This window comes from Rhodnius prolixus, unplaced genomic scaffold (genome assembly GCF_049639745.1).
Source record: "Rhodnius prolixus isolate KJV_2025 unplaced genomic scaffold, Rpr scaffold_3, whole genome shotgun sequence".
Classification (NCBI taxonomy): domain Eukaryota; kingdom Metazoa; phylum Arthropoda; class Insecta; order Hemiptera; family Reduviidae; genus Rhodnius; species Rhodnius prolixus.
The window spans coordinates 48,311,361-48,325,471 of NW_027411603.1; the positions used below are offsets into that span (position 1 = coordinate 48,311,361).

Genomic DNA, 14,111 nt, shown 5'->3' on the forward strand with positions numbered 1-14,111 from the left:
TTGATAATTTTCGATCAGTCCAACTTAGTGGATCGAAACATCCTTATCTTACGACTCTCTGGTGTACCGAATTGCGTATGCACAATTAAATCTTAATTTAAAATAAATTCTCTCCAGGAAATTGGTTTTCAAAAAGGGGTTATCACAGAGTTTAGCTTCCCATTAAATTGACCGTTCCTTGCATTTCCGGTAGATAATTAGGATATCCGTTCGATTGCGTTTCTAATTACGGAGACGATAAGAAATCTGTGATATCAAACACTCTGTGTCTTCCTAGCAGCCAACCCTGGTCAGTTCTGCTTTAATAAGTTTTCGTCAAACAAAAAAAGATGAAGGAGAAGCAATCTTAAATATAAATGGTAGCTAAGATTCACGAGTTCTTCCACCATTGTTGGGTAACAGCGCCCTCTATGGGTATTTTTTAAAATTTATTAAATTTAATTTTACCTTTTTTTTTTAGCTGGGAAAATCAATTTTTAATTTGAGAAAATTCTCAGATTTCTTATTTTCTCGTAAAATCGTGAGTAAAATCATAAAGAAAAATTCAACAACTTTTTGATAGGTATACTATCGTTTAAGAACTAACCCACATCTTTACACGCGAGAAATTGTGCTCATACTGCGATCGTCTAGAAGAACGATGAAAGCGCTGTGCGATAAAATATTAAACCAAAATACACATTTTCTTTGTCAGGTGATTATATTATAGTTTAGTTGCCCAGAGTATTTCAGCACTATCTGCACACTTTGCTTAAATGAGTGTTCGCTATTCTATAGTTTCTAAAAAGTGAGCTTTTCATTTTCAATCGTTTCAGACAGTTTTAACTACAAGTTAAAAGAAACACCTGTCTAAAATACACTATGTTGTGTTTTCAAGATATTTATTGTGTGGACTCTTATTTGGTTTTGAAACCTTGATTAGTTTCATCATGTTCTTATTAATATTTTTATTATTATTTTTTTTTCAGGCCACGTCGACGTAGCGGAAGTTCGCTGGTCGAAGCGGACAAGTCCGGCGTGGGTCCGGACCAGTCCGAGGATGCGTACAGCATGATGGTTGTAATGTCCTCATTAGATAACGGACCTCATAGGGAGATGCCCGTCGACGTCCCGGAGTCTTTCATAGCCCGGAGCAAGACACCACCCAGGTATCCACCGCCCCGACCGGCCAATAGGGTTAGTATATAACTTGGACGAAAAAAAAAAAATCACACTTATTCTAATTTATAACAGTTTCAGAATCTGAATTTTTAAAACTGCACTTGCACCGAAATGACACTTATAAAATATCTCTCATCCCTCCTCCGTACAGAATGCCCAAAAAATAACTTTCCTAAAAATTCGTAGTACACACGTTCAAAAAAAAGTCCCTAGAAGGGTGTAAAATAAATTTTGTCCGTTAAATAGTACTTCCGCTCGTGAAATTCCCTCCAAATTTTGAATTTTAGCAACTTAAGTCTCCTCTATCTAATCTGCGTTGAAAAAAAATTTGTATCAAAATTTAAGTATTTTTCTATAATACGCTTTTCCAAGCAGTTTTTGACGATCAACTCCTTACAGTACTGCCTTACCAGATAGTTTTAAAGTAATATCTGACCTGGAAACTTGCATTATACTGAAAAATAGCCCTATTCCGGAAGTACTTGCATTTTAGCCACACCTTCTTCACCAGCCTTAAAAAAAAAAAATTAGTAAAAATCAATTTTTAATTTGAGAAAATTCTCAGATTTCTTATTTTCTGCACTAATCGCCTATTTTTTTCAGGCGGGGCTTAACGTCCAACTACCAATTAGGTGTCGTAGACGGAGACGACTAGCAAACATACTTTACTGTAAATTTCTTTTATTAACCTTTAAATAAAATCCAAGGCCTAAGACCGGGGAATCGAACCCACTAAACCAACAATACATCTTAGCTTTGCGGGTCTAGCCTATAACTGCTCGGCTACCGTGGCGCCTAACAGACGTTAGACGTTATTGATGTCCTAAATGGACGGAAACTTGAAATTAGTATTTATTTTTTTGTAATTAGTTTTAAAAACTAAAACCTTTTGGTTGAATCTTGTCTAAATTTGATTGCTTATTTTTTCACTAACTGCAACATCACCTGCACATAATTATTATGTAATTAAAGTCGTTGAAAGTGTTTCCGGTATGTAATGCGTACAAGCACTTTTACTTTCTTTTAAAAGTTTATCAAGAGTGTTGGGGTGTTATCATGGCTGGCGCGCCTTCATGCAAGTTTTCCAGCTTTAAGTGAAAATGAATTTCCGTTAACTTTGTTAATATTATGTACAAAATCGTTACGTAAACTTTTCCAACTATTTCTGGAAGATGGACAAAATTAACATCATTCTGGTTATTATATAATGCAATTTTAATGGCTGTGGTAAGTTTATAAAAAACGCGTATTCCTTTTCTTTTAAAAAACTAATTCAAAAAGAAAAACAGTTTTCTCAGTTATTCTGGTGAAAAATATTATAGTATTATGATCGTGCAGTTTTTCGATATTTGATTTTTCTATGCAACTTCATTTAAGCACTGCTTTTTTAAGAAGCTATAAAATTATGCACTTATTTCTTCAGTGACAATATTAATATTTAAAGAATGAAATATTTAGCTAATTGTATGAATATCCGGAAGTATAATTTTATTAGTATACACGGAAGTCTGCTACCTTTTTCGTTCAAATTTAATTTAACGTAATTCAATTTCCTCCATTTCTAGAACGAGAATTGTGGTATTGTACATCTCAGGATACACATTTCCTGTGACAAATACTTAAATCGGATGATGGTCCTCATCCAAGGAGGAAGATAAGAATTCCTTAAGATTTACCTATTGAGTTCCGTGTAATGGGTTAATTTCAATCAGATCGATGTAAAGGTGGATTATTTTTTAGAAGTTTTAGCAACTAATCTATGTGATTTAGGGCAGCCTAGTATAACTGGAATGGTTCTTGTTAACCTAGAAATGCCCTTAAAATGTTTAAAATAAAACTTTTAAATCACCATTAACATGTATAAAGGATCTAATTTGGATAAAGTGGTAAAGGTATTTTCACATAGGTAAGTTGCTGTCGGATCCCCCTGATACGATCAATTTAAAATATCAAGTGTCAGCTTCCGGCAAGTTTTTTGAGTTATTTTGTACCCAAACATACACACACTCCATTTTCTACTTCCGGTGTAAAAAAAATAACAAAAATTATTTTTACGTCATTACAATACTTTTCTTACCTAATTGGTGGTGCATTCATAGTTGCACGACATCTTTGCTAGGCTTTAATGGCCACAAACAATAGTAAAACTAGCTCTCTCGTAGTTTATTCTTCTCTAGTGCATCCGTTTGAACTATCACGCGTTCACAACTATGCGGAAGTTTGCGTTTTTGCATCTGATCTTTATATATATATAGCTATGGAAATTCTTACCCATGATCCTTACTTAATTAAAATCACAGATTTCCTTGGAAACTCTTCAGTTCACGTTGCTTCCGCTTCGTCAATATATTATCAGTATCAAAAACATTTTTATCGTGTAATATCATGTGTATTGTACTATCTGTTTCAATTATACAGCTTATATATAGACCTTGGCAGTTGTTAATTATAACACCGTGTGAACAAAACTAGAATAGGCACACTATCTCGTTTCTTTGGTCAATGACAGAGTTCTTTTTTCTTAAAAAAAATTGTGTACCATTTTATTAGTGTTAAGTTAAGGGCACAATTGGCGTCTTTTTTAATTCTAGTTGATACCATTTTTAGTACAAACAGGGCCACTAAAAGTGCAAAGTAACTACATAAGTACAAGAACTGTGGACATTCTATGGTGATTTTTTTACGCTCCAACAAGGGAAACTTTGTAATACCTGGTGATGTATGAATCATTTCCGGTCGTATACATTGCCCGCTTGCCCGCCATCCTTACTTTGTATTCATTCATAGTTTCATGTATCCATTGAAAAAAAAAAAAAGTTCGTCTACAAGTGTGTGTTTGTCATTCTGTGACTAGTGTCCATTGAATAAGAAAGACTAGCTTCTCTCTCTCTCAGATGGTTTTTCTCTTACTGCTGCAATCATCTTGTTGTACTCCTAATTGACAGACTCTGAGTGGCGCCTAACAGGACAACAATATTTAATTATTTGAATGAAAGTAAAAAAAAAAACAAAAGCCAAAAAAAATCTCATGGAAGGACGATATGATAATCATGAAATAGGGAGATCAACTTCGGTGGTTGATGCAATCGTAAGGAATGGTTAGACACCGAAAGCATTCCCCGAAGGACCAAGATTAAGCTCTGCACATGCTGAAGTTGTAAAGCCAAGGTACTTCAGGTACCCAGAACCAAGAAATATTTCCTTCCTCTTTTCCTAGAAAATGGCCTTGTTATTCCTTCCCTCCAAAAAAACTACTCTAGCACTTCCGATTCATCGATTTTTTCCCTCCAAAATTCCAACAAACTTTTTTAATTTTTTATTTATATTTACTTAGGTGTTGGAGCCAGTAAACTGTTCTGGATGGAACTTTAGAGACATGCTGTGCATCTTTAGTAGTGCAAGTCTTCCTTTGAAATAAAAAATTTAAAAAAAAAATATCTGGGAATAGGCCATAAAAAATACTAAGTTAAAAGGGAAAAAATCTTTAAAACGGAAAACCCATATTCTGTGAATGTAGTGTGCAATACAATAAAGATTTTTGTGAAGAAAAGTCTTTTTCTGGCCAGTCTGTCCAAAAGAAAAAGGAAAATGCTCTTTGAAAATAAGAAAAATACAAATTTTTGATTGTATTTGTTATTTTAAGTATAGATGTGGAAACGTCTGTTAAATAAAAACGAAGATTTACTGTTCGGGTGACTAAGAGGGGAGTTATTTCGCCTCTTCGATTTCACAATAATGGGTATTCCCCATTTTTCGTTTTGTCATTAAACAGAAATTCAAAAAATTAGAAATAGGCGGCAATGAAAATATGTTGATAACCAAAAAGCAAAATTTCTTTTAAATATAGATTATGGTGTATCCAAATGGATATGTGAAGTCTCATTACTGTTGCACAGTTCCCAGTATGGGCAGACCCTCCCCCCCACACCATGGCTGGCTGGATGATATTGGATTGGTTGGTAAGTGGACTAGCTAGCTAGCTGGCTGGGGCTCTGTGGTTGGTTAACCGCATTCACCAGGTTTTCATTTCACTTCTAATTCTGTTCTCAACAGGCATTATGGTTTTCAAACATGGCCACAAAACTACGCACACATGTTTTTTGGTATTAACCAATAGTCGAGCGAGCTTATAATATATACAGCTAGCGAATCATCGTAAGGTTTATTATTATATTCATTACTCTGACTAGAAATTTGATGAATCCGAAACTGGAGGGGGAGCCCACGGAATTGAATTCTTCTTATTATCGATCTGTTTTTGTTGACGATCAATGAAGATCCAGAGTTTATGAATGGAATTTTGGAGGGGATTCTGGAATCTGATCTAGTTTCAAGTATTCAGGATAGATGTGGAATGCAAAGATGTTAACACCCGAAAGAATTCAGTTTTGGAAATACTAATCTGGAGCCAGATTTCTAGATATGGACCACACAATTTCAGAGTCAAAAACATCAATATGAGAGTTTTAGTAAAATTATATCAGTTTGTAAGTTGCTGGGGAGGTGCCATCCACACCTGTGACCTTGGGTTATCTCCAGAACACACGGCAGAACAACTAGGATAGCTCCCGCTGATTTTTTGGAACTCAGTAAAGATGAGATCCACCCTCTTCTCCTTGTTGAACACAATTCTGATTAAAACATTTACTTAGAAAATTGGGAGTTGCAAAATAAAACTTAGTTGTTTATAATAAAGCTGGTAGGAACCGGCACAAATTTACTCGTTTTTTTTTTTACCTGTCAATTAACACGTTCAATTGCCCAGAACATTGTTAGCGGAACCGTTAAAAACCACTGAATTGGCACGTTAAGCGTAGTGACGCTTAACGTTGCAGTTTCCCAAGCACTCTAAACAAAAAACAAAACAAAAAAATCGATTTTCTGGGAAAATGTATCAATTCAATGTGATTCCAAAGTGCGGAAGGAAATATAGTACCAGCTGTATTTAGTAAAATAGCTTAGTATTAAAAAAGAAAAAGGCTGATAAGAACACGCACATGACTTGCTGTTTTAGGTAGACCTAAAATAGGTTATGGTCTAATGAATAGCATTAAGGTCCTGTCCAAGGGCCGAATTAAAACCTTTTGTGGCGACTACCCAGAAAATTCTAGAAAATCTGAAAATAGCCTTACTACTAATCACACTTCCGGTGGATTATTACCTTCTTCCCTCTCAATTTTTACCAATTTTTTAACTAAATGGGTGGTACAAATAAATGCTGGTAATTTTTCCAAAAATTTGGAATCGATAATCTACCATGGTTGGTATTACGCAAAAGGTTGGAATTGGAGAAAATTTATTTGAAGTTTGTGAGTGAAATTATGTATTATTATTTATTATTATTTTATTTAGAAATCAATTAAATATCCAAAATAAATGTACTAAATAAATAAAGCGCAGTGGCAAAGCCTTTTGCTTGAGAACTCTGCTTAAAAATATATTAAAAGATACAAAATATTCAATAAAATAAACAGTAAATAACTTAATTTCCTTTCCATTTCATCGAGATCTAAGAAACAATTTTGTGACTGAATCTATCAACAATTAGGTGCAACGGTAGCCAAGCGGTAAAGAGGCTAGACCCGCAATGCTAAGATGTATTGTTGGTTTAGTGGGTTCGATTCCCCCGGTCTAGGTCTTGGATTTTATTTAATGGTTAATATGAGAAATTTATAGTAAAGTATGTTTGTTAGTCGCTAACTACCTAATTTGGTAGTTGGGCGTAAAGCCCGCCTGAAAAAATAGGCGATTACTTTACTATCAACAATAAAATTATTAAAAATTGATTTCTTAATTATTATTTTAAAAAACAATAGACGCTTATTAATTCTAAATTATGTTTGTTACAGGGAGCTGTAAACGGAACAGCGGGCAGTCCAGGCAAACCTGTTCCGCCTCCGAGAGAGCCGCTTCCAAGACCTCTACCTCCAGCCGCCACGCACAGGAACTTAAACAATAATACCACCGCTGAATTAAGTAAAGAGCCAACCAAACAACAGTTGGATTCCATAAAAAAATATCAAGTTAGTGGCCATTTCCCTATAAGTAGTAATAAAAATGATCTTATTTTACTGCGCGCGCGGGTAGGTGTGGGTGGGTTAGATGGAACAGATGCATTGCACTTGGCTAGTCGCCTCGGAATGCTGGTTACATGTTTTCTCTCCATACTGATGTTAGAGAACCGTGCAATGCTCTGGAATAGAACTTTAGAGGGAAACTCAACTTTACCTCGCACTCTAGTGAACCCATCATGAATAAAGTTTTAATATATATCTTCTTTAATTCTTATTTATGGCCAATAGAATACCCAGAAGACTCTCGAGATATATGTAATATACAGCGAACTGTATTTAGTCCATTAAAAATGTAGACAAGATATTTAAATACAAGTTCTTGTGAGGCTTTATGTAAAAGTTGGAGCACTACATGGTTAAGCTCCCCCCACCATGGCGGATTGTTAGTTGTCCGACAAACCCATTATTTCAACTGTTATAGTCTAGGCTAAAGCCTCTCTCTCTCCTACCAAAGCTGCTGCTGGCTAGCACGATTAGTAATGTGTGGTAGTTATGGTGCTGACATCTAGTGGCCGGCACATATATCGCTGATGGATGGTCGCCCACTCTGGTGGGCCACTCGTCTACTACTCTCCGCTCTCTTCACAAACAAGCACACTGAGCTCCATGTTTCCCAGATTTGCTCCTTGTATAATTGTTTTGTTTAATTGTATACTTGTTCAGACGTGCAATATGAAGTACTTACAGGTACTCGGATACCCCGGGGGAAGGGGAAAGGAGGCAAAAAGACAGTGGATGAAATTGGAGGGCGAGAAGAAGAGTAGGGGGGAAGGTTATCAAGGTTACCACCTGGTCATAAGGTTTACTCAGGGATGCAGACAGGGAGATCATTTCTCTCAGGATGAATGGCGCTATCTTAGTTCTTGCACTAAAAATGAAAAATACCCTTTTCTAAGTATCACTTATTCGGTCAAAGTAAGGTTTAAAGACAATCCAGTGTGAGGAAGTATGCTGGAACCATGGCAGTAGAGATTCTGGAATATCATGCCATCATATCAGTTCGCAAAGTCAATATTATTTACCATTTCAGTAGTTAGAAGCACCGTTTGTTTTCAAATTGTATACTAACAAGTTTATTGTTAGTAGACGGGTGTTCTGGACTATGTCCACTAATTTATAGCCAACTATTCCACAATATCAATGACTATTAGAATTAGTAGATGATCCAGATATTGGTTATGTAAGATGGATGGGCAAACTAATGGTATCCAGAATCCCTACAAGTGTCCTCCATTGCATTAGTTAGAGCGCACACTTGCAACCGTCTAGTCCATGTGTTCCCCGTAGATCAATGGTATGAGCGGATCTATGACATACCCATGTGGGTACCCCCACTCTAATATCACTAGCCACCTGACCAACCCTACCACCACAATGTAAACTCATGAGTTTTTTTTGTTGTAAACATAACAGTGTACTTTCTCGTCGTCCAGGTGATAGATTCTAATTAGGGTACGAATTTAGTACTTTTAGGATTGCGTTTGTTTTTCGTGTGTGTTTGTCTCAACTAATGTGCTTATTAAGGATCAGCTACTGAGAAAAGTGTGAACCTTCCGCTTCCTGCAACATGGTCAGCTCTTCCGTTCAGCTAGAAGATAAGCGACAAATTCTTGTTGCTATGAGTATATTGAATGTAAGCTTTATAGTACTTCTTTTTACTGCTCAAATGGGAATTATGAATCTCATTGTTCAGAATGATTCTCTTCTCATTCGAGAAATTAATCGAGGAAAAGATCGATCTCTGGGATGGTTGAACAACATCGAGCTTGCTTCTTCGAACTATTTTTTTTTTAACTTTCTCTGAGATTAACGCGAAAAAAGTCAGTGGAAGTGACGTCGTGTTCTCGCATCATTCTTGGCGGCTACACATTTCGAAGAGGTTACCATGGGCCTTTTATAACCTGTAGCTTCCGCTTTCTTGGGTTTTCTGGGAAAGGCGAAAGTACCTAAATGAAAAAAAAAAGTAACATCCCTCTAAAAAGGTCCTCGAAAATCTTAATTTTCATCCCTCCTAATTCGGCAAAACCCATACATTTTGAAGCCTGATGTTTCGCATCAACACTGTTCACCTTAATTAGCTATTTTCATATAAAGGGGCACCCGGTGGCATTTTGATGTCCCGTTCGATCGATTCCACGCATCATGGACAACCCTAAGACGGGCTGGCTGAACATGAATCAAGCTTATCCAGAGTTGGCTGTAAAAACCCACCTCCAATCGAAGTTTTTTTTTTACTGGCATCCTCTGTTTAGGGGGCATCTCTTCCAGTACGGTCCTTTTTTAATTACACCTTACGAGTCTGGAGTGAAAGACACTCCTACGCAAAGTAGGTAAAAAAAGGCGTAAGTTTTCCTTTTCTGTGGAGCCAGCTCTTAGATATTCCAGGCTCTTCACACTGATATAATCAGTATCTAATTGGTTTTGAAACTTCTTCTTTAGTAATATTGATTTTTTTTGCGAGTTTCTAAGGAAAAACACTTAGATTTTTTTCCTTATTATTTGAAGTCATCAAAACTAATCTTTTAAGAAATGACTGAAATTACAAGAATCACGCTAACCATTTAGCGGAAGTCATGTGAGTGTTCACACCAGATAGATTTTTTTTCTCTAATTACATCATAATAAAAGTGATTTTTGTCAACGTAAAACTCGGAAACTATCTGGGTTAAAATAAATTCCATAACACGAGCCAATTAGATGTACTGCGCATGTGCGTTAAGGTTAGCCGTCCATTAAACCTGGCCGCCGTATGGTTCGCCAAAGTGACAATAGATACTGCTGCGACACTATCAAACTAACTAGTCCTCTTGGAATTGAACTTAAAAGCGCATTCTGTTTACACTCAATGGGGTAAAATACTTTTTATTACATAATTTGGGAAAATAAAGTTATTAGCACACAAAAAATAATTAAGAAAACTAATCCAATAGTGATGACAATCATTATTAATGAAGAGTTCAGTGTCCTTTACCGTTTCCTTCAACTATCTCTCTCTATATAAATATTGCTTACTAGTGCAGACTAAAATGAAACAGAAAAATAAATATTAACGCTTATGTAATTTATTAACCATTGTATTATACAAATTGTAGAAAACAATGAAGTGGGTTTTGTGATGTTTTCTTATTATTTACTAATTGACGTCCATACAGACGTCATTTTAATTGTTTAAATTTAATTTTATGTAATAATAATTGCGCTTAATACAAAACCTTTTTTTTAATTTTATAAATGAATATGTTAGGCTATTTTTGTTTAATTTAAAAATGAAATAAATCTAAAATTAGTTAACTTGATTGAAGTACTATTTAAAAAAACTTCCGGTTAATTTAAAGGCGAACAACTTCCTGTATTGTCAATATAATTAAACTAAATTACAGTGGCACTGGGTATTGTTCACAATGAATGGAAAGGGAAAAAGGGAAATAAGTTTTCAGCTACGAAAAGTCCGGGCAAAAATAAAAACTACTTAATTTTTTGGGGTAAACCTTTTTTATTTTTCAACACAGTCTCCTTTTAGGCTCATACACTTCGTCCAACGCTGCTCTAGTTTGTTGATCCCTTCCGAATAATAGGATTTGTCCAAGTCTGAAAAATAGCCATTCGTTTCTGCAATCACCTCCTCGTTTGAATAAAATCTTTTTCGCGCCAGCCATTTCTTCATACGAGGTGTGTTCAAAAAGTACCGGGAATTTTTAAATTTCGCGGGTTTGGAGAGTCTGATTGTAAATTTTTTTTTTTTATTATGTTGGTACACATGCCCCTGAAGTACGATAAAATTTTCAGTAATATTCATTGTTTACTTCTTAAGTGGCAGCCGTTAAGGTTAGACGTGTTTTTCGAGCTTGGCGATTTTTGTTTGTTAAAAAAAATGGATCAAAGAATTTGTATTAAATTTTGCGTAAAAAATGAAATAAAGTGTTATAAAGTGTGTGAAATGTTAATAAAGGCATATGGTGAGTCTGCTATGAGTAAAACAAGGATTTACGAGTGGTATAAGCGTTTCCAAGATGGCCGCGAAAACGTTGAAGATGACGAACGACCTGGACGTCCAAGCACATCAACAACCGATGAAAACGTGAAAAAAGTGAAAGAAATGGTTATGAACGATCGCCGAATCACAATCAGAGAAGTCGCTGATGATGTTGCCATATCAATTGGCTCATGCCATGAAATTTTTTCGGATGTTTTGGGTATGAAACGTGTGGCAGCAAAATTTGTTCCAAAATTGTTGAATTTCGAACAAAAACAGCGGTGAATGGAAGTTGCTCAAGAGTCACTCAATGAAGTCGACAACGATGCGGATCTACTGAAACGTGTTATAACAGGTGACGAAACATGGGTTTACGGATATGATGTCGAAACTAAGGCTCAATCGTCCCAGTGGAGGCATTCTGGATCGCCAAGACCGAAAAAGGCTCGACAAGTGCGGTCGAATGTGAAGGTTATGCTCACTGTGTTCTTCGATTTTAATGGCATAGTGCATCATGAATTCTTGCCACAAGGTCAAACAATCAATAAGGAGTACTACCTACAAGTTCAACGCCGTTTGCGTGAAGCAATCCGAAAAAAACGCCCGGATTTGTGGCAAAACAATTCATGGATTTTGCACCACGATAATGCACCTGCTCACACTTCATTGCTTGTTCGTGAATTTTTGGCCAAAAACAAAACTTTAACGATGCCCCAGCCTCCATATTCGCCAGACATGGCTCCATGTGACTTTTTTCTATTTCCAAACATAAAGAGAACATTAAAAGGCCGTCGTTTTACAAGCATAGATGACATTAAAAGCGAATCGCTGAAAGAGCTGAAAGCTATCACAAAGATCGAGTTTCAGAAGTGTTTCGAGGATTGGAAAAAGCGCTGGCCCAAGTGTATTGTATGCGAAGGGGACTACTTTGAAGGCGACAATATTAATGTAGATGAATAAATAAATATTTTTTTCAAAAAACGAAAATTCCCGTTACTTTTTGAACACACCTCGTATTGGGGAACAAATAGTAGTCCGAGGGAGCCAAGTCTGGAGAATAGGGGGGGATGTAAAACGAGTTGGAACCCTATTTCCAATTAATTTTGCGACCACAACTGCTGAGGTGTGAGCTGGTGCGTTGTCGTGATGGAAAAGGACTTTTTTGGTGGGCCAATCGTGGGCGTTTTTCTTGCAGCTCGGTTTTCAAACGGTCCAATAACGATGAATAATATGCACCTGTAATAGTTTTACCCTTTTCCAGATAGTCGATAAGGATTATTCCTTGCGAATCCCAAAAGACAGTCGCCATAATCTTTCCGGCCGAAAGAACGGTCTTCGCCTTTTTTGGCGCAGTTTCCCCCTTGGTAACCCATTGTTTAGATTGTTCTTTGGTCTCAGGAGTGTAGTGATGTATCCATGTTTCATCCACAGTGACGAAACGACGCTGAAAGTCCTGCGGATTCTTCTGGAATAGCTGCAAACCGTCCTTGCACACTTCACACGATTTCGTTTTTGGTCAAGCGTGAGTAATCGCGGCACCCATCTTGCGAAATATTATGTACCCGTTCATTCGAGATGCCCACAGCACTAGCAATCTCACGCACCTTCACTCTTCTGTCATCCATCACCATATCATGGATTTTAACAATGATTTCTGGAGTAGTAACCTTAACAGGGCGTCCAGAACGTTCAGCGTCACTTGTGCCCATATGGCCACTCCGAAAATTTTGAAACCACTTATAAACTGTTCTAATCGAAGGTGCAGAATCACCATAATGTTTATCAAGCTTCTCTTTAGTCTCCTGAGGCGTTTTGCCTTTCATAAAGTAGTGTTTAATCAACACTCGAAATTATTTTTCGTCCATTTTTTGAAAATCACTCGACTTCCTCGATTCAAACGAATGCCAAACACAAAGAAATAGACCGATCTGGCTGAAACTTGGTGTGTGTTCTTCCAAGAGATGCTACTAACTAAACATAACCTCGATACGCGCCAGTGGTGCTATCTCTTTCACTTTGCACGGACTTTTCAAACGACCCTCGTATAAGTATATTAATTTATGGACGAGATGTCTAAAATTTGGTATTTATGAATATATAGGTTTCGTGACCGTAAATTGTTAATCTTAAGATTCAAGATTGGCGAGGAATTGGTCAAATAAAAAAAACAAACTCGTCTTTTTTGCCAACGTTTCGACAAATATATTGTCCTCTTCATGGCCTGGATATTACAAATATGTATTACAAAATATTACAAATATGTATTTGTAATATCCAGGCCCTGAAGAGGACAATATATTTGTCGAAACGTTGGCAAAATAGACGAGTTTGTTTTTTATTTGACCAATTCCTCGCCAATCTTGAATCCTAAGATTTGGTATTTATTTATTAGATATCCTATTTCTCTAACCACAGTTCACGTAATTATATTTCCGGTAAATTCACAATGTTAGTTATGGTACCAAAATTGTTACCATATTTTTCAACCTCTCCTGAACCTGCGTCGTACCTATGCTTGTTTCTGTGTGTGTGTGTGTGTGTGTGCTAAATATTAAATTTATTGATTGAATATTGATAAAAATACAGTGTAGAATTGTTATCAGTAAAACATATTTGTGATAACGTTTTATGGGAATTGTCGAACGATGATGAAGAGAATGTTTTAAATTGTTTTTAATAAAATACAGGTGGAGTAATATAGCCACGTTTTTTTTTTTTACAACCTGGCATTTTTAGTGAATAATAGTTGTTATTCAGAATTAATTTTAATTAGTTCAGTTTTCAAAAGTTTTTTTTTTTTTGGCGCTGAGTGTTTTATAGTTTTTATTTTTTATTCTGTTTTTAATTTGTGTGTGTGTGTGTTAATAATGACGTCACAATTAAAACGTAATCACAACATACGT

The 14,111-nt window shown here is 36.1% G+C and overlaps 1 protein-coding gene across 2 annotated transcripts in view; it reads left to right on the forward strand.

The window, feature by feature from the left end:
* sdt (MAGUK p55 family member stardust) overlaps positions 1–14,111 on the forward strand; it is a 166,117-nt gene that overhangs the window by 126,073 nt on the left and 25,933 nt on the right. For both annotated transcript variants that reach the window (XM_074126390.1, XM_074126391.1), the window contains 2 exons: positions 969–1,176; positions 7,011–7,184. In XM_074126390.1, coding sequence (XP_073982491.1) covers positions 969–1,176; positions 7,011–7,184 — 382 coding nt within the window. The remainder of the gene's footprint in view (positions 1–968; positions 1,177–7,010; positions 7,185–14,111) is intronic.